The following is a 20,720-nucleotide window of genomic DNA, read 5'->3' as shown; positions in this document are numbered from 1 at the left end:
CGCTACAAATTTCCGGCGCTTCGGGAGGGAAGCGGGAAACCATTTTGATCTATGCGCCGGTATTTGTAGCATTAAAATTCGTGCAAAAAAACTTATGCACGTGGGTGTACAGATTACGGAGTAAAAGATGATCGAATTGTTCACCTAGCGCTCACATGTGTTTCGGGACCAAGTTGCCTGCGGGTATGGGGATCATACATACATACATACATACATACTTCGAAATCTAAAAAACTCATAATAATTTATTTTAAAATCAATTGCATGGACATAACTTTGCGTAACAATTGTCAAAACTATGTTATTAGTTGATTCGTTACATCAAGTCAATGCCAAAAACTATTCAAAAATAAAATCAAATGACTGTACTTAATATGTGAAATAATTCATTGAAACTTTTCTAAATTATTTTTAGCATTGAAATTCTAATCAGAACCGTATTGTATATCTTATTTTTATCAACTGTGGTAGATTTTCTAACTGTAAAAATTGATCGCGGTGAATACTATTCTACCACAGTTTTTTGTGTGATCAATGTGGTAGATGATTTGATAGATTTTTGACAGTTCGTGATCTAACACGGATCTACCAAAATCAGTATAACAATACGGCTCAGTGTTGTAAATGAGTGACTGAAAAAAAAACTATCATTTGATGATCCTTGCACCAAAGAATCAGAGGGTATAGCGACTGTGTCACTATAGCTAGTGAGTTCTCCTCTTTTATTGCGTTGGAACCAGCGAGAGCATTCTCTTTCTTTCATGCCTTCTTTTTGTCCACGTTCTCGCAGACTCGCCAAAGATTCTTTCATTTTCTCAGAACACCGCAATGAATTAACGTGAGAGGGGCTTTTGTGGCTGCGCTCTGTCCCAGTCACGACGTTTAAGCAGGATTCTAGCAGAGTTCTAACAGAGCTGGATATTCTTACAGAAATGTTCCACCGTTCTAGCAGGATTCTTGCGGGCTGGTTCTGCTAGAATATTTCGTGACTGGGGTTGATGGGGTATGATTGTGAATGCGGAAATGATAGAGAAAAAGAGTATGTCATACGGGATTGTGTAAACACGAGATAGAGACCGACTATAGTTGAGAATTTCGCGCAGCAAGAAAAAATTGTAAATTGGGAGAATGGAATATAATTACAAAACTGATAGAGAATTTTCTCAGCTTTTCGAATACAGCATTTTCGCATTTTCGAATTCAAAATTTCAGTTTTTTATCGCGTATTTTTTTTCAGTCATATGATCGCGATTTTTTCATACATTTCGAATGAAATAACAACATTTTTTGAAAATACTCAAAATTTCCACAAAACTACGTGTTTTCAAAAAAATACTCCAAAATTTAGTTTTGTCACAATTTTGATGTCAAATGATCGTTTTTTTTTCAAACATTTCCAATGTAGTGAAATTTTGTTTGAAAATACTCAACATTTTCTCAAAACTACGTTTTTTTTTAAAAAATACTCAACATTTCAGTCTTTTAACATAAGGCATCAAACAATCGATTTTTTTCATACATTTCGAATGCATGAACATTTTTTTAAATAATATTTTTTTTACAAACTTCGTATTTTTGAAATCAAACACAAAATTTCAGTTTTTCCCAATATGAACAGGTTTTTTTTTCATATATTTCGAATGTAATTTCATTTTTTCAATGAAAATACTCAAAATTTTCACATAACTACGCATTTTCGAAAAAAAATTCAATGATCGGGATCGGATATCAAATGATCGAGAATTTTTCATTCATTTCCAATGTACAGACAACATTTTTTGAAAATATCGAACGTTTTCACAAAACTACGTTTTTTCGAAAAAAAATTGTCAATATTTGAGATTTTCATAAAACTGAAAATTTTGAGTCTTTTCTGGAAAATACGTAGTTTTGTGAAATTTTTTAGTATTTTCTAAAGATGTTGTTATAACATTCAAAATGTATGAAAAATTCCGATCGTTTGATACCCATATTGTTAAAAATTTAAATTTTAAGTATTTTTTTAAAGAAAATACGTAGTTTTGTGAAAATGTTGAGTATTTTCTAAAAATGTTTTTGTAACATTCGAAATGTATGAAAAAAAAACCGATCATTTAATACCCATATTGTGAAAAACTTAAATTTTGTGTGTTTTTTCGAAAATACGAAGTTTTGTGAAAATTTTGAGTACTTTCAAAAAAGTTGTTATCACATTTGAAATTTATGAATAATTACCAATCGTTTGATACCCATATTGTAAAAATATAAATTTTGAGTATTTTTTTTTCGAAAATACGTAGTTTTGGGAAAATTTGAGTATTTTCTAAAGATATTGTTATTACATTCAAAATGCATGAATAAATCCCTATCATTTGGTACCCATATTGTGAAAAACTGAAATTTTTAGTATTTTTAAAAAAATACGTAGTATCGTGAATGATTTTGAGTATTTTCAAAAATGTTGTCATTACATTCGAAATGTATGACAAAAATCCCGAATATTTGATACCCATATTGCAATAACAATAATTTGTATTTTTTCGAGAAACATTGCATTTTCAAAATACAGAAAAATACGAGGCATAACTGTATGTTAGCCTGTCCCATTTTGAGGTCATGTCGAGGAATTTCAGGTGCTCACTTCTTAAATGATAGATTATGATGTTAGGAACAATGTTTTCTTAGACAAGAAAAAATAATAAAATACTTTCTCGCACCCCCTAGTCGATTTACTGAAAAAAGTCACTTTTTTGAACAAATTTTCTAAAATCGCTTGGAATCAATACAAAAACTGTTTCGATCAGGTGTGTATTATCTTCAAACGATAGGTTTTTGTCCATAGATTAAGATGCACTATCAATATTGGACGAAAATTTAAGTTTTTGGACTCTCCCTGGCGGATTTGTGTCGAAAAAATTGCATTTTTTCGAAACTTTTTTCAGAAATGTTCATTTAATTTAGGGTAGCCTATTTTTCCCAGTGAAACCAATACATGCAGCTTGTAGGAAATTTCATGGCGAACATTTTTCCCTCTGAGAAAATGCAATTTCGACACTCCAGAGCCGAGATATTTGAGTTTTAGTGAGGAAAAAAGAGTCAATTTTCAAAATTTCTCAGAATTCAGAAGCAAGGCCTACTAATTACACGATGTAGCAAGCATATGTCTCAAAGGTCAGGGTATGCTTTTTATAGTAATTTTGGCCGCTGAATCCGAATCTGAAATCAAATTTCGTGCAAACAGTGATGTTTTGGAGCTACACCCTTTTGGAATGTTATTTGCGTGTTTAAGAGGCAGTTTTTGTAAAAATTGCTAGGTTTGTTCTAGAGGTCGTATCAAGGTGCTCCGATTTGGATGAAACTTTCAGCGTTTGTTTGTCTATACATGAGATGAACTCATGCCAAATATGAACCCTCTAAGACAAAGGGAAGTGGGGTAAAACGGGCATTGAAGTTTGAATTTTCCGAGGATTTCGAATATGACAAAAGTGAGACTAAAAAGTGCTGCTATGGATGCCTACAGGACAATAACTAACGTTGTAAAATGTTTGTTATAGAAAAATCGAAAAACTATGAGAAAAACTGCGATTGGCCAAAAAAGTTATCACCGTAGGCTTATAGTCCATGAAATTCCCTAACTTGAACTAAAAGAGTATGGGTGTTGGAGGCTGTTGCAAAAATATATTGAGGTTTAAAAAAAAAACAATTTTTAACAGTAATTTGCAAAAGCTATGAGAAAAAGTTAAACCAGTCTTGGATGTTTATGGCTCATTTTGAAGTGCTTCAAAAGACCATTCAAATGCATCTAAGATAGTTGGAATTGATGAAGTTTTACTTAAATGCGAGCAATTTTAAGATTTTTTATGTTTTTTGGACCTCAATCTTCAATGCCCGTTTTACCCCACTTCCCTTTGTCTTAGAGGGCTCATATTAGGTTTTACGCCGACTCGATTTGGAGGTTAGAAAGGAGTGCACTGTTTACATGGACTTTGCACAGTTCGATGCGGTCATCGATTTTGTTCGGGGAAATTCGTCGACAATCGACGAAGACCATGTAAACAGTGCACACGAGCTGTCAAATGACGTCACGGTGTAAAACCTAATTTGGCATGAGTTCATCTCATGTATAGACAAACAAACGCTGAAAGTTTCATCCAAATTGGAGCACCTTGATACGACCTCTAGAACAAACCAAGCAATATTTACAAAAACTGCCTCTTAAACACGCAAATAACATTCCAAAAGGGTGTAGCTCCAAAACATCACTGTTTGCACGAAATTTGATTTCAGATTCGGATTCAGCGACCAAAATTACTATAAAAAGCATACCCTGACCTTTGAGACATATGCTTGCTACATCGTGTAATTAGTAGGCCTTGCTTCTGAATTCTGAGAAATTTTGAAAATTGACACTTTTTTCCTCACTAAAACTCAAATATCTCGGCTCTGGAGTGTCGAAATTGCATTTTCTCAGAGGGAAAAATGTTCGCCATGAAATTTCCTACAAGCTGCATGTATTGATTTCACTGGGAAAAATAGGCTACCCTAAATTAAATGAACATTTCTGAAAAAAGTTTCGAAAAAATGCGATTTTTTCGACACAAATCCGCCTGGGAGAGTCCAAAAACTTAAATTTTCGTCCAATATTGATAGTGCATCTTAATCTATGGACAAAAACCTATCGTTTGAAGATAATACACACCTGATCGAAACAGTTTTTGTATTGATTCCAAGCGATTTTAGAAAATTTGTTCAAAAAAGTGACTTTTTTCAGTAAATCGACTAGGGGGTGCGAGAAAGTATTTTATTATTTTTTCTTGTCTAAGAAAACATTGTTCCTAACATCATAATCTATCATTTAAGAAGTGAGCACCTGAAATTCCTCGACATGACCTCAAAATGGGACAGGCTACTGTATGTATATTTTTTTCAAAGATGGACAAGCATGGACACTATTTCTTTAAATAAAAAAAGATCAAAATTTTATAAAAATATTTTTCGAGTTAAAAATTAATTTTACAGCTAAAAATTATGTTTTGATTTTTTGTGTGCATTTTCGATACATTTCCAAAACGAAGGTAAAACGAAAAGTTCAAATGTTGGTACTTTTTGACGTATTAAAAATGAAAAAAAAAGAAATAGAAGGGAGTAAAGTTTGTCAAAATCGATTGTTTTGTGATAAAAAATATTTAAAAAATAAGTAATTTTGATTTTCGAATGTTTCTTTAGAACTATTTTATAGACAGCCCTTAAATTTGTTTGGAGAATTGTATGAAGAAACTTATAATACAAAATGGCTTAATTGGACATAAGGCATAAATACTATAAAACAGCCGATTTGCGAAATTTTAGAGAATTGCTCCTACGTCTCCATACAATTTTGTTTTGCGGACTGAACATACAAAATGGACATGTGAATATTAAATAATCTGTATCTTAAGAAGGGATCTTCTTATCAATTTGGTGTTCTCAACAAAGTTGTAGGTTATGATTACAACTTTTTAGAAAAAAAAACTGATGCATGAAAAATAAGTTTTCCAATTTCACGATTTGATTTTTTATTACTAAAAAGTTGAATTAGCAAAATATAGTTTTTTGAAGTACTTTTATTTTCAATTTTATTGTTTGACTTTGTTGATCGGATTGTTTTTTATGTCATCTCATACAGTAGATTCCACGAACTTATCAAACTTTTTCAGTCAGGGTCTGCGGAGGGTTACTGGCAAAAAAGCAGATATTTGAATTGTAAATAAAAATTGATATGTTTGTTTTCTAATTCAAATGAGTAAAAACCACAGCGCTGGCCGTGCCGCCAAATACCATTCATTCCATCGTGCTAAAGATATGCAAAGTTTGCCCTGTTTGCTTGCTATCCCGAGAGGGAGTTCCAGCATCAACAGATTCGACTGGCATTCGTCGCAGTTACAGGCAAGAGGGGGTTCCTAAGGTCAAATCTTTCAATACGCTTGTTTATGCAAATCGTGCACTTAAGACAAATGGCTGTCAATATAAGGTTTGAAGTTTTTGCGGTTTCTCGGATGTCGCACCGTCGTACAGGTGCGAGAAAACGGCCAACGGCAATAGTGTTGCTGCTATTGTTGTTCGAACTCTTCTAGACATTATGGAGACGGCGGTGCTGGATATGATGTTTTTGTTGTTGCTGTAAGGTTGAACAACAACAACAACCGTGACGATGCCAATTACACTTGGCCGCAAGAGCGCGCAATAAGCTATCTCGAGTACGACGATTGACGCAAGTGTGCCTGGCAGGCAAGCCTACGTCGTCAAACGAACAGGTTAAGAGTGGAATATTCCGAGTAATGGCAGATCAATGCAGATACAGGTGCCAATGGAACATTTGACTGACCAATCAACACTTGCAGCGGATAACTCAGGTCGAAGCAAGAATGTTTTGGTGTCACAGAAACCACCAACTCGCATAATGCAACCCAAATGCCACAAAAAAATTTATTATCACATATCTGTTTGCTTGAGTAATTCATAATATAATATCTACAAGCAATCAATTATCATTTTTTTCCTTTATTTAAAAAGCAATTGAAATCCTCAACCGGAGATTCCTTGAGCTAAACCGGCAAAACTGTCGTGATGATCTCACCCCGAAGCTCTTCAGAAACCTGTCGGCGGCAATATGACTGGCATGGCATCATGGCACTTGAAGTCACACTAGCTAACATGTGGCCCGTCCTGCATGGCAGCGTGCCTCGAGTCAGAGGTTAAAATTTTCGCCAGACAGCTTGACTCCTTCATTGTTTGGAAAGAGGCCCCTAGACAGCCGTTGATTATTATCCGTCGGCTTTCATGAATGCTACATACTGTCGGAGACTTTTTTCTCGTTGCCCGTAATTTGAGATCCATCAATGCACGGGAATTCCTGACCTGTTTCTTCGCTATCTTGACTGGATGGTGTTTTCTTGGGAATTTTCTGCGTGGTTGTTTAGACGAAAAGAGGCCTTTCCTAGGAACTCCCGCCGTCGGATAGATTCCACTGGTTGCCATATGTACCGAAGATCGGCTGCTGCTCGATGGGCTCTTCTGCGCTCTGATCAGCACTCTTGAGGCCTGGTGGCTTGCGTTGAATCCTTCTTCTGGAGAGGCGTGAAGAAGTTTTTTATAGGAAAAACAAACAACTTGGAGTGAGTGAGCTTTAGTGGTCATGTTGAGCGCGAGAGTGATTGATGAAATTACCCAACGAACGCTCGAACGGCAAGAATGAGGACGCGCTGTTGAAGTTTCGAGGAATTCCTGGAATTTCTGCAGCGCGCTGAATTAACACTTTGTAGAAACAAAGCGCTCACGGCGAGGCACTTGATTAGTCGATTGGGCAAACAATCTTGGATGATCATAACCGTTTTCAGCTCCGGTGAAGTGCTCTTGACGAGGCTGGAAGTCCATTCAGAATGGGGATGAGATGCGAATCAGCTTGGAGACGGCACGTCTGCAGCAGAATCGTCGTCATCGTCAGCGTTTGCAAGCTTCAAGTAACTTTTTAGAAGTTTGAAATAAATCCAGTAAATTCAACATCGTCTAGCCATCAATTTTATTAGCAATTGATTTCAGACTAGAGTTCATTTAATTTGTTGTTAATGTGAGTTCGCTTATCTCGAATTTGATGTAAATGCCATTTACTAAATGCGGTCCAGACTCGATTATCCAAAGCTACGATAATTCGAAGATCATCTGAAGTTCAAGTACCGTAAACTGGGGTGACTTTGATAGCTCGGGGTGACTTTGATAGGTTTTTCAAATGCCCGTCAAATTGATATCTAATCATTTTTGAGAATTTTGAGTATGTAGGCATACTAGGATAGCTTATTATCGAACATATACCGTAAAACGGGGTGACTTTGATAGCCGGGGTGACTTTGATAGGTTTGCGATTTTTCCGCAAAATGTAGAGTACAATTAAAATAAGTACGTAATTGTTTAGAATCATACTGACCATGGTAGAGAAGTGTTCAAAATACCTCAAAAAGAACTTTTCATAAAATTTTGAAAAGTTTAAAAAGTTAGTTACCTATAGTTAAGAAAATGTTGATGAAAGTCATTTTTTAAACTTCTCAAAGTGTCATGATTTTCTCAATGAACATGATTTTGAATCGGAAAACGGAATACATTTTCTGATTCTCTGGACAATTTTCCACTAGGAGAAGGTTAAATGAGTTTGTAAATAATAGATAATATGTGTTTTTGAAACACAATTAAAAAAAATCTTCAAATTTATAGGCAATTTCGGTTGAACACATTTCATGTAAAATGTGAAAACTTGTGATTCGTGCTTCGAATTTAGTATAAAATTCAATATAAATCGATAATTTTATAAACAAAACTAGTTTCAACAAATTTCAAAACTGTATTTTTTTTTTCAAATTGGGGTGTTTTATTACCTGCTCCAAACCAAATGAACATTCTCATTATTTTTCACCACCAAATCAACCCCCAACTTGGATTATTTTGGAGCTTCCCGGATGATTTTGGAGCATTTTTGGGGTCATTACAAAACTCAACGACTCAAAATAGGACAATGAAAAAATGATTAGATTATCCAGAATTACTTTTTTTAAGTTTGTTCAAATATTACGTCCAGAGATTTTAGGGATTTCAGACCCCCCCCCCCCTCCCCCCTGTCACGCACTTTTCCTAAACTTTAACATGGGCTCTCACAAACCTCAGACCCCCCCCCCCTCCCCCTATTCATTGACGTAATTTTTGAACGAACCCTTTCAAGACTTCGGATAATCAAGACCGGACTGTATTACGATTTTGTGCAGTATTTACAGTAAAAGAAAATTTGTTTTGAACTATGTTGTAGAATCAACTTCTTCAATCTGACTTTTTTTAATGATCATTCCATGGGCAGGAATGTTGAAAACAGTGAATATATTTGGATGGAGTATTAAAGTATATATCTTAAATATATATGGTTTGTAATTATCTGGCCAATGGATATTTGTTTTTTGATATCTTATCATAAATTTAGTTTAAAGGCTTTAAAACATAATTTAAACTTGTATGTTGATTAGTTTTGATAGGTTTGTTTAAATTTCAATCAAGTGAAACATGGCTTTCAAATACATATCTTGAAAATATACAACAAGAAGAGTTTTCTTACAAAAAACACTCTTTAAATCCTTTTTCAGTAACGAAGGCAAACAAAATGTGACAATCAGCTATGCAGATTAGATGTTATGCCCTTGGGATAATTTTCCATGTTGGATATCGTGTTTTTACAATTTTATTTTTTTAAGTGTTTTTATTGTGCATGAAATGTATTGATTTGCTTGTTTAATATTAGCTGAGATATTTGGGTTGTTGCGTAAACAAAAATGATGTATTCTTCTAGAATTCATGAAATGTTTATTGATTTCTTTTTTCACTGATATTTTAAAGGTTTTTGAATAAAACTCGCATTTTTGCTTGAAACTTACTTGTTTTTTTAATCTCGAACCCAACATTAAAATAATGTGATTGTAAAAAAAGTTCAATTATGTAGCAATTCTTCAGAAAAAAAAAGTTATTCTTGCGGTGGCTATGCTCCATTAAAACAAATAAAACCTTTCGGATTTTTAGATTTAAAACATATTGTTTTACTGTTGATATTGCGTGTCCTATTTTTTTTTAATTATTAAGGCTGGTTCAAATTTTATTTAAAGTTTTTGTCACCTCCCTTCAAAGTTGGCCCGAAAAATCAGGGGGCAAAAAAAATTTGTTTCAAGAAACTTCAATGGAAATTTAAATGAAATCAGCCTAAATTGATTTAAAATGCATTCCCCTGTGTTAAAAATCATTTTTGCAATTCCGTCGTGAAACTACTTAATTTTCCTGTCATTCTTGGACGACGAAACAAACTCGGTGAACCTCGTTGGATAAATGTACGAGTCGTGCTGAAATAATCCTCTTTTTGCAACTTGTTGCATAAACTACAATTTTCGCATGTTTGGGTTGATTTTGTTTTTTTTTTTAAACTTTCGATGTTAAGTATCGCAAAAAGTTTTTTTTTCGCATTTTTTTTTGTTTTCGTCAAATCTTACATTTTTTGAAAACTAATGATTGCAAAACAACTGAACTAGTGTAAAATGCATTTTAAAACACTTTTTGCATTCAAATGTTGAGACTATGGCTTGTTATTTCATGTCTCATATTTTTTTATGTTTTTGCAAAAAAATATTTACATCGGCCTAAAGGTCAAATATTTTAACGTGATTTTCTAGAAACGTCAAAATATCTTTAGCTATTTCTGGGCTATTTATTCAGAAACATCATTGAAAGTCATTTATTTAAGATATATGACATTATTTATGTTCTTAAAAGTGCTGTTTCTTGAAACCTACATAAACGACGATTTTTATTTAATGCTCAGTATTTAGTAATTTTTTTTTTTTTTTCAGAGGGATCGAAGCAATCTGTGCCTGTGGTCGGACGCATTTTTCGTTTGCTGTCATTTTCGACCTTGCGATAATTTTTAAATTTTATTTAAAATGAGTGAAATAAGTTAAAATACGAAGTTCTCGATACTTCTCGGGTGCCAGTCATTTACAGTGGAAGTGGTGGAACCAATTTGGAAGCTTTTTCAAATGGAACTTGAGAAATTTGGCCCTACGACAACGGAACAAGAAAGGCAGGCCGCAGGAACAACAATTGCGAAGTGGCCATTAACTCAAGCGTTCCTGTGGGTCAAGTTCCTGCAACATAACATCCAGGACGGCGTTGGGGACGTGTTTGATGGCTGATCCTTACCGACAACAACGTCAATCAAGAATAACTGACGAAGGTAGGGGTGATGATCATCGTCCAAGCACTTCAAAGTCGTGTGGTGCTTGCTGTATATCGTGCTGGATCAGGTCTACTGCCGGAAGTTCTGCTGATCAAGGCAGATTCAAGACAAGAACTCAAGAAATCTAAAGATTCATGTGGAACGTGGCGAAACGATTGGAGTGAAGCTGTTTTTGAAGATTGCGTGTTTTTGGTGAGAGCTTTCCATTATTTTTTTCAAATAACCCTTTCATCAATTCTAACATTCATACATTCCAATGAAGACAACTACGCCATTTTACTATATACGTGGTAGGGTGTTCCCTTGGTCGTTCGCTGTGAGTTGTGGATTGCCTGCTTCTCTAATGAAGGTTCGACTGAGGGGGCATGCTTATTAATTTCTCGTCGCTCCATACCCTCAGTGACGTGATGGGAGCAAGGGCGTCTATGCGAAGTGTCCCTACACCCGCTACAAATTTCCGGCGCTTGGGGAGGGAAGAGGGAACCCATTTTGATCTATGCGCCGGTATTTGTAGCACTAAAATTCGTGCAAAAAAACTTATGCACGTGGGTGTACAGATTGCGGAGTAAAAGATGATCGAATTGTTCACCTAGCGCTCACATGTGTTCCAGGACCAAGTTGCCTGCGGGTATGGGGATCATACATACATACATACATAGTATTTAGTAATTTTTTTTTCAGGATTTTAAGAAGAATATTGTTAGTATAAATATGTGCGGGCATTTTCTTAGTGGGGTAGGTAATTTACTTTAACTTGACAATACCAAGACTAAGCCACTGACCTGCATCAATGCTCAAATTTGACGAGTTATTCAAATTTCTGCTCTTAAAACAAATAAATGGCTGTAATATGATTAAGGTTAATGGCGTATAAATCAATTTTTAGTGCAAAATTTATTTGACCCACAGTCATTAACATTTGTTTGCAAGATCTTTTTTCAGCATGCACTTTCAAATAATGCGTTCCACATAATTCTGAGCAGAATGACTCAGATTTTTTTCAGCACGAACTTGCAATAAATGTAATTGAGCAATGATCTGAAGCACAGCTTTAGCGGTTGGTGGCAACTGGACATGGCTCTGGGTCAGGAACGCCGACGATGAAATCCGAGCTCCCCCGCGGTTGTTGTCATCTGGTTTAATATGCACATATTTTCGCGATACCAATTAAAAGTTTAATAGGTTGGTTCAGTTCTTTTTTTTTGTTCTCCTTTGCCTCGTATAATTGCAGTTCTAATCTCGGTCAGAACACTTAAGAAATAATCAATTCTCCTCGAACCGGCGGTCTATCCTCGCACGTGTAATTAACTCATTTACGAGGTGTGCATAACTGTGTGTTGTGATTGGGACGCACGGGGTAGCGGCTAAAAATAGTCTATATTTAAAATTCCTCCCAGCAAAACGGTGATTAAACGGCGAAAAGTAGAACCGCTACTAAAGAGACAGAACTTGAAGAAGGGTTCGTTGCGAACCGTGCGAAGGGAAGTTGCAAATTGCAGCTTGCACACCTCGTGTGTCGTGGACTATCCTGCGACTAACATTGAATCAGTGGAGGAACGAGGGGGGAGGGAGCTGAGGTTAGTTGGTGTTAATAAAGTTACTTTTCCAAGAAAATGACAAGACTTGCGGTTTATTTTTGTTGCTCCCTCTGTCATTTGCCTCGTGTGGTCACACACTTGTGTGATTAGAACGGGTTCGAGTGGCGATAGTTGTACCGACTAACTAAAGTAGCAATCGACAACAGCGGCGAAACTGGATTACCATCGGAGACTGTTTGTCAGAGCTCCTAGCATGATCAGCCTCCATCGTCATCAGGCGAATCGGCTCGCGCGTTACATCGCACCTTAAGGACTGTAAGAGGGGGTGCAATTGAACCTCATCATATCTTTGAAAATTGGTTCCAAGCCCTTTCTTCCATATTTCTTCATCAGAATCTTACCATATAAGGATTTCTCTAAAAACTTCATACCTATTGATAAGAAAAGCGCTGCTGGTGGTCAAAATCAAGATTTTGTAAAATATTCCAAGGGTTCAAACTTACTCTCCACCACGGTATACACACACGAGGCAAAGCCCCGTACATACGTGTTGGAAGCAGTTCCACTAGCATTAGGTATTAAATTATGGTAAACATAGTGTTTGGCCCGGTTAATTGTAACACGTAAGTAATGATGATTGCAGGCTCGGTTGATTGGGTACCTTCCGCGCTCCCGAAGTCGCGGTTCGGAATATTCTAATCTGGCCAGTCGGCTTGAGGCTGTTTTCGAACAACCGTATTTAGAGGTGGTTTGCATTTTGTGCAGTTGTCTAATTAAAATGGTATCGGGTGATTTTTTCCACAATTCTATTTGATAAAAGCAAAGAAAGCTAAATCGTTGACAATCTGAACATAACATCAAATTATTTAACGTTTTCAGCCATGCAAGAATGCCTAAAGAAATCGAAACAAAAGCGAAACAATAAACTTAGATGCCTCTGCTCCTAAAAGCTCTCAACAAATCTTCGTTGTCTTATCGCAGGTTCGTTTGTTAATATGTTACAATTAATCCCACGAAAAGGTGTGCTAGGCATGGCGATTTGTGTGGGAATTCCCACCCCAATTTGTGACTCATTCTCGTGTTTTGAGAAAGCTCGTTTTGAGAAAATGGACCATTTCAGGTATGACTCACCCGTTGTTCTAGCCTTCGAGAATGGAAAGAAGGGCGGGCTTTATCTGTATCAGATGCGTTTTATGAGTTCTAATTTATTCTGAATGGAGAGGAAATCTAGTGAGTCACGAATGTGATATTTTTAAACAGCTGTTTGATCTGCTCGTAATCTGTTCAGTTTTGTTATACTGCAATACTGGTGTATAATATTTTTAAAGATGTGTCAAGAAAATAGATAAAAATATTATATTTTTGATCATACATATTTAAGGATGGTTTTTTTTTCAAAAAAGTTAAAATTAATATTTTTTGGATTTTGTTAGGTTGATACCTTATACTTAAATAACTAAGATTCTAAGATCTAAAAGGAATTATTGTTTTTTTGAGCCAATTTTTTCATAGTTTTTGTTTATTTGCATTTAATAAACCTTCTGTTACTAAGCAGTAAATTAAAAAGAAATAGTTGGAAGGAACCCCAATCTCTATGAACCAGCCAATCACACAAAATGTCAAATCGTTTTTTCGGTGAATAAAATGAATTGAATGTTAGAAGTACTCCGTATGTCTCTATTCATAATAATTTTACCATGAACTGCTACGTTCGAATTAATGGTTTAAGGGTTTTGGGATAAACTTACTAAACTCTTTTAGACTCACTTGTTACTTGGATTGAAATCCCAACAATTTCCACGTGAACTATCCTAATATTCAGCCAAGTCATAAGTTGCCTCATCCGATTTGCTTCAACTTTTTTAGACATTAGTGCCCCAAAACTGTACATTTAGGTTTTATGGTGACTTTTTTTTAGTTGTTCTCTAACATTCAGTAATTTTTTTTAAATTTTTTTATTGGTTGTACTTTGTTCATCGATTCCTTAGGTCCAAATAAGCCATTTTGCATAATTGATTTTTCCATACAAGTGTTCAAACAAATTTGGGGGCTGTGCATATAAAAATGCTATGTAAATATTTAATAATCTGCATGTCGTTATGCTGCTCGTAAAGCTATTTCTTAACCCCATTTCTTGGGAGTACTGGCCCATAGGGTATGACGGATGTTTTGTTTTTCACCAAGTTATATTTTTTTAAATAGGTATTGATGGAAAGTATCGAAATTTTCCCCGAATATTTTAGATATAAAGTTGAATTTGGAATCTAGAAGAACTTACGTGTATTTCAACCGATTTTAGCTCTCTTGAGCGCAAATTAAAGGTGATTAGTTTAAAAAATAGCGTCGAGTTCGAAAAATCTACCCTAAAGTTTTAAAAAGTCGTTTGAAACTTTAAAATACCGTTTTTGAAGGTTGAAATGAGGAGGAGGAGTTCATTAACAGGATTCCGAATTTATTTTATTTTTCAAATAAAGTGTTTCGAAGCGCCACGCGCAAAAACGAGAAAAATCTGCGTTTTTAAAAGGTCCAATAATCATTTTTTTTTGTTTTTTTTGATAATCCTGACACAAGACGGGTTCAAAACACCCCAAATGCTAATAATCAAAATTTTGTTTATTGGACCGATTCTTCGGCTCCTTTTCAAAAAATTCCCAAGTTTATTTCAGCGTTTTGGCTGTAGTGGCACAATTAAAGAAGAAACCCCCAATGTTATTACATATTTGAAAAGATAATTGATTTTCCAACATAGAAATGACATGCATAATGAACAATATTATACCTGTGCTTTTCCTGAAATGAAAATGTAGCGTGACGGGAAAACATCGTAAAACTGGAATTTTAAAAGGCACACCAAAAAAATCGACACAGTTTTGCCAGATTGATTTTTTTAAACTTTTGCTCTTCTACACATTATTACAAATTGAAAAACGAATCTTTTGCTCCTTGAACTGAAAGATTTGGTTGAGATTTGAGTTTTTGCCAGCCATTTCTTTTCGTGACGGGACAACGAAAGGAGCAGATTTATGAAAAAACTCCTCTCCCATTCAATGACTTGCAGACCTTATTTGGTCAATATTTTTGGCATTTCAGATAAGAAAACGCATTTAAAGCACATTGCAATTATTAGATCATAATTAAAATGAAATTTTTCATATAAAAAATCACATTGAAAATTGAAAAAAGTGACATTTTGGTGTAGCTTCGCTAAGAATCGGTCATTGGACCTTTTAAAATCTCTAAAAATTTACTTTTTTACTGAAACTAAGTTAACATTAAAATTTAAACGATGTCCTATGCTTATTTTGATTAATTTATTTTCGGAGTTTTAAAGACGCAACCATTCGGTCCACAATTTTTAATCGCTGATATCTTGGAAACTATTGATCTGAGTTTAAAAATATAGAGTATAACATTTGTGAGAACATTCAACGTATTGAAAATTATTGCGGATTTTTAAAATTATGGCTCGCATTTTAAATTGGCTAAATAATTAAATTAAAACAACGCTTTAAAGCTAAACGAAACGAAAAAGATGTTTTCGGTGTTGCAAAAAATATTGCCTACTCTTTAGGCAGCACATTTGTTTCCCAGTTTTTATTATATTGATGAAAACTCAATAATTTTCCTATAACATTGCAACAAAATCGAAAAAAATGGATTTTTTTTTTTTAAATCAAAAATCTTTATTGGTCGCAGAAGTCAAATGGTTCAAAGTTCAATAAAATAATCAAAGTTTTAAGATATCCTGAAAGATTTTTGCTGGATACAAAAAAGGGGGAAGTCATCCCACTCAGAAAATCGAAAAAAAAAACAAAAATATATTGCTTAGCTTAGCTACATACAAACCAGTTCCGTTAGGGTGATCATACTTGACCTTCCACCGTTCATTGCAGGTTAGAAGACTTGAAGAAAACATTTCAGATCCAAATGATCTTCACATTACTTTCAGGGACTGTGATAGGCAAGAAACAACACGGACATCATGATACTTTTTTTTGTTCGAATTACAAATTTTACAAAATTTTATTTCTCGCTCAATGTTCGACCATTTATTTTAATAAATACTTTTTTCCTTCAGACACAGGTACTAGTATATTACACAAATTTACAAAGAAGATGGTTGGAAACCCTTAAAAATAATCAAAACAGCATAGCATTTTCTCTGACCGTGGGGGGAAGGGGGTTTGTTCGTTCGTAATTTTACTTTGTTCTGCATAACTGTAACTGTAACGACTATACTCAAGCGCGTGTTGATGCCCTCTAACGTGTACTAAATAAATAAAAAAAAACACATAATGCTCCAACAAATATTGTTCGTTTACATTATAAAACAATCTGGCGGGGGTGGTGTTTGTGTGGGTGAGCTGTGTTTGTTTGCTTTTGACGAGGGTGGGGTAGGGATTTCTTTTGCTTTCTTTTTACACAGGATTCTTAGGCGGTAGTTAAATATATTAGCTAGACGTTTAAATTAGGAGTTTTTTGTTTTCTCTTTTTCGTATGTACAAAACAGGATGCTGGTTCGCTAGTGTTTGCTGTCTCGCTCTCTTAGGTATAAAATACACTGATCGTTTTACTTTGTACACACAATGCGTTGCGTCGTGTTCGCTGCTTAAGTGAGTGCTCCTAAACTGTGCTTAGGGTGTGCCTAACAACAACAACAAGTCCCTAACCATTTCTCGCTTGAAGGTTCAAAAAATTTACATGACATTTGGAGCGCGGAGTCCTAGCTCCGCACTCTCGCTCTTAGTACGTTTCGTAACATGTGCTGCGGCCCGGCCGATTCACCGTCGATGCTTGTCGTCCGTCGGTATCTTCTTTAAGAGGATACCACACTCGGTTGATCGCTCGATCGTAAGTGCTATTTGCACTGCTGTACAAGGGAGGGGGTTTTTGTGGGAGTGTGGGGTTCAACGGCACCCGCAACCGACCACGGTCATGTCCTGGTAGTTTTTGAGCACGACCTTGTTCTGCTCGTTCAGGTAGAGCATCGAGATGGAGGACAGCTGGGTCGGGACGCAGCAGGCCTTCGGCGCGTAGCTCGGACTGATCGAGTTGACCAGCGTTTGGACGATCGCGTGGTTCGTCGTGTTCAGATGGTCCGCGATCGGAAATTGGCAGTCGCCCTGGCAGTAGAACGCTTCGTACCCGGGCGGTGCCACGATCCAGTCGCTCCAGCCGACGTCGCTAAAGTCCACGTAGAGTGGCCGCCGCTGGCACAGCTCGTTGCCGTTCTTCCGCCGGCGATTCCGCATCGGCGTCCGGCGCGCCCGGTTTACGTTGCTGATCGCGTCCCGGATGGGTCGCTGCTTGTGCCGTCCGTCGTCCGTGTACGTGAACAGCAGAGGCTGCTTTTGGGACCACTTTTCATGGCTCTCGTCCACGCTTCGCCGCAACCGGACGTGGTGATGTTCCGGAGCTGCTCCCCCTGCCTGCTGTTGCTTCCGCTTGCCCTTGCTCGTCACCTGGATGAACAGGCCGTGGTTCTGCTTGGGGTTGCGCATCCACCGGTCTACCGCCGGCAGCACGTCCACACTGATTGGGGCGCTCTCGTTGATTCGGACCGTCTTGGAGTCGATCAACAGGAAGCGGGGCGCCCGTTTGCCCTTGACGCCGGGCCGGATGATGTCGTACACCAGGATCTGGTGCACCGGCATGGCACGTCTCCGGCTGCCACCTTCGATGGCGTCCCGGTTCAGCGTGAGCTCGGCCGCCCGCAGCTTCTCGTTGAGCGGGATGTTCGTGACGTTGAACATCAACCGGAAGCGGTGGTGATGCCGGAAGCGGTCGTCTATATGGCTTTCTGGAAGGAGAGAAAAAGAGAGAGTTTTGGTTAGAGATTTTTCAATACTAAAAAAAAGTTAAAGCAGAAAAAGTTAAATCCAGCATCTGTGATCACTGCGAATCTACGCCATTGCACGTTGCCAGGCCCTCGCGCTATTTTGTTTCGGCTAACGTTTTGATTATTTGATTGGCCCGGTACCTCGCGCGATCGATTTATTACATAAACACACTCGCTGAAACGTTCGATGCGCACAGTTCAGAAGACTTGCCGCCAGACAAGCTGTAGAAGCGTCGAGGTCGTAAATTATCCTGGCAGAATGGGCGAGAGGGTTGCTTCTGGTGTATTTCAGTTTGAAACTGAGATTTCCAATAAATCTCCTTCCAATTCGGGTCTGGTTGGGTTAAAGTCGAAATGTTCAATCCCAGTCGAATTGAATGCCAAGTGCAGACCTGCTCAAAAAACCTCACCGACAGGCCCCCGACGAGGCTACAATCACTTTCTTCCTCGCGCGCGCGTGCGCCCTCAGGCTGCACCTGTGAACAGCTCCACGCGCAATAATGGCCGAGTTAGTCTCCCTTTCTCTATCTCTACGGCATCATCCGAAGGCCCCCGCCGTAGACCCGGTTGGCAGGTTTGGGTCCCTTTCGAACCGACTCCTCCGTGCGGTGACCTTAATTCGCACACTTGAAGGTAATGTGAAAACACAAAAATTCCACAATCTCTGCGACTGCGAGTCCGGTTGAGGCCGTTTACGCGTCCGCGACACCTCGTGGCCGCCCCCCCCCCTCCAGAAGTGGAAACGGCCTTGCCAAGGCAAGTGTACGCCGCGATAAAAGCTCGAGTTATGAGCCAATTGCTGGCTGTCTGCAGCGGAGTTCCTGAGTACTGTGTGGTTGATGAGCTTGGTTGTTGTAATTGGCATTTTGGTTAAAAAAAAAGATTTTTAAGCGTCTCAAGAATTCCTGAATTCCAACAAAAATACAAGCGTCTTAAAATCACGAAGATTTAAGAGTCTCAAGCATCCCAAGATTCTAAGCGTCTCATCAATTCAAGAGTTTCAAGATGCTCAACATTCTGAGCAGCGTCTCAAGATGTCTAAGAATCAGTTCAAGATCTTCATGACTACAAGACTAACATTCTAAAGAGTGTCACATGATTCTAAGCGTCTCATCAGTTAAAGAGTTGCATGACTACCAAATTATTGAGCAGCCTTTCAAGATTCTAAGCATTTCATCAGTTTTTAGAGTTTAACACTCCTACCTTTCTCAAGGGCGTCACAAGATGCTAAGCGTCTCATCAGTTTTTGAAGAGCTTCCAAAATTTCAAAGCATCTCACCAGGTCGAGAGTTTCAAGACTCCAACTTTCTGAAGAGCTTCCAAAAATTCTAAGCGTCTCACCAAGTCAAAAGTTTCAAAAATTCCAACTTTCTGAAGAGCGTCACAAGATTTTAGGCGTCTCATCAGTGACGAATGACTTCATTTCGGTTAAAGTCACCGTAATTATATAAACAACAACAGATCAAGAGTCCAAATTTCAAAGTTAACGCACTTGCATCAACCGTGTACACCCCCAACGTCAACACGTTATTAGCACGTGATTTGATCTCACTTATAAGTACGCAGTAGCGCAATTTCCCCAAACCACTCTCCACGGCTTTTCCAAATTTCTGCAAAATGTCCAGTGTATCGCTAATTAATAAACAACGCCGTCTAGGCGAACTTTGACGGCGTTCTTTGACCGCAGCCGGCCAGATGCAAATTTTCCACGTAAATTTGCGCCGTTACCGTCTCGCGGCGAAATTAATGCACTTTTCCTTTCACGCGCGCGCACCGGCAACCACCAAAAGTGAGGTTAGTGAGGTGGCGAATCCGCACACGTGGTAAACATCAACGAATTGGCTGCGGAGATGGCGGGAATTGATTGCAGAACCTTGTGCCGCCTGTGTTTGTTTACAAACAGATATTCCACGGAAAAATATCTTCTTTTTTTCGCAACGTTTGAAAAGCATTGAAAAGAGGCGATCGCGTCTTGACTTGGCGACTTGGAGGTTTGATGTTTCCTCACCTCTAAGATCATTCAGCGTTGCAAACTGTCAAGCTTTACGCATTATGAACATAAACATTCGCTAATTGACAGCTGTCAAAGTCATGACGCCACGTGCTCGAAAATTGTAGAAAAAAGCAGTTGGGGTTAAAACTAGCGAATCCGCTCTGTCCGCATTGTCCCTCGTTTGTTTTGATTTGGCGTAAAGTGTTCGCGAGAACGCTGTCAAAGTGACAGTTCGTCAAATGGAGGGTTTTGGACCATCAATTGGAAGTTAATTTCAAATTCTGAAACACACCAAAACAACTCAGAACGGCGTAATTTCAACAAAAGATTCACTGCACGATCGAGCAGAAACCGCAAAGCCGCAAAACCTGCGCGTTTGTTTTGATTGTGCTTATTGTTAAGCACGTGGCGATCAATTCACACTTTCAACGCCAGAAACAAAACGACGCGTTGCTGTAAACAAACGGCGATTCGAGGGTGTCTGATGTTCCGACATTCGATCGTGCTGGTAGCGGTAAATTTTGCACGATCGCGATCGTGTCGTAGATGTTTGTGATTTGTTTGAGGTTAGTTTCGTTT

At 37.6% G+C, this 20,720-nt stretch overlaps 2 protein-coding genes across 4 annotated transcripts in view; both read right to left on the bottom strand.

The window, feature by feature from the left end:
* Window positions 1–20,720, bottom strand: part of LOC120420604 (proteasome maturation protein) — a 308,647-nt gene that overhangs the window by 262,955 nt on the left and 24,972 nt on the right. The gene's annotated exons all lie outside the window — the stretch shown is intronic.
* LOC120420590 (protein decapentaplegic) overlaps window positions 16,799–20,720 on the bottom strand; it is a 46,077-nt gene continuing 42,155 nt past the window's right edge. For all 3 annotated transcript variants that reach the window (XM_039583666.2, XM_039583668.2, XM_052708036.1), the window contains exon 3: window positions 16,799–18,109. In XM_039583666.2, the coding sequence (XP_039439600.1) occupies window positions 17,217–18,109 (893 nt within the window). In that variant the 3' untranslated portion in view covers window positions 16,799–17,216. The remainder of the gene's footprint in view (window positions 18,110–20,720) is intronic.

This window comes from Culex pipiens, chromosome 2 (assembly GCF_016801865.2).
Source record: "Culex pipiens pallens isolate TS chromosome 2, TS_CPP_V2, whole genome shotgun sequence".
NCBI lineage: Eukaryota > Metazoa > Arthropoda > Insecta > Diptera > Culicidae > Culex > Culex pipiens.
The sequence above is the reverse complement of the archived record's forward strand: the minus strand, read 5'-3'. Positions and strand labels throughout refer to the sequence as shown.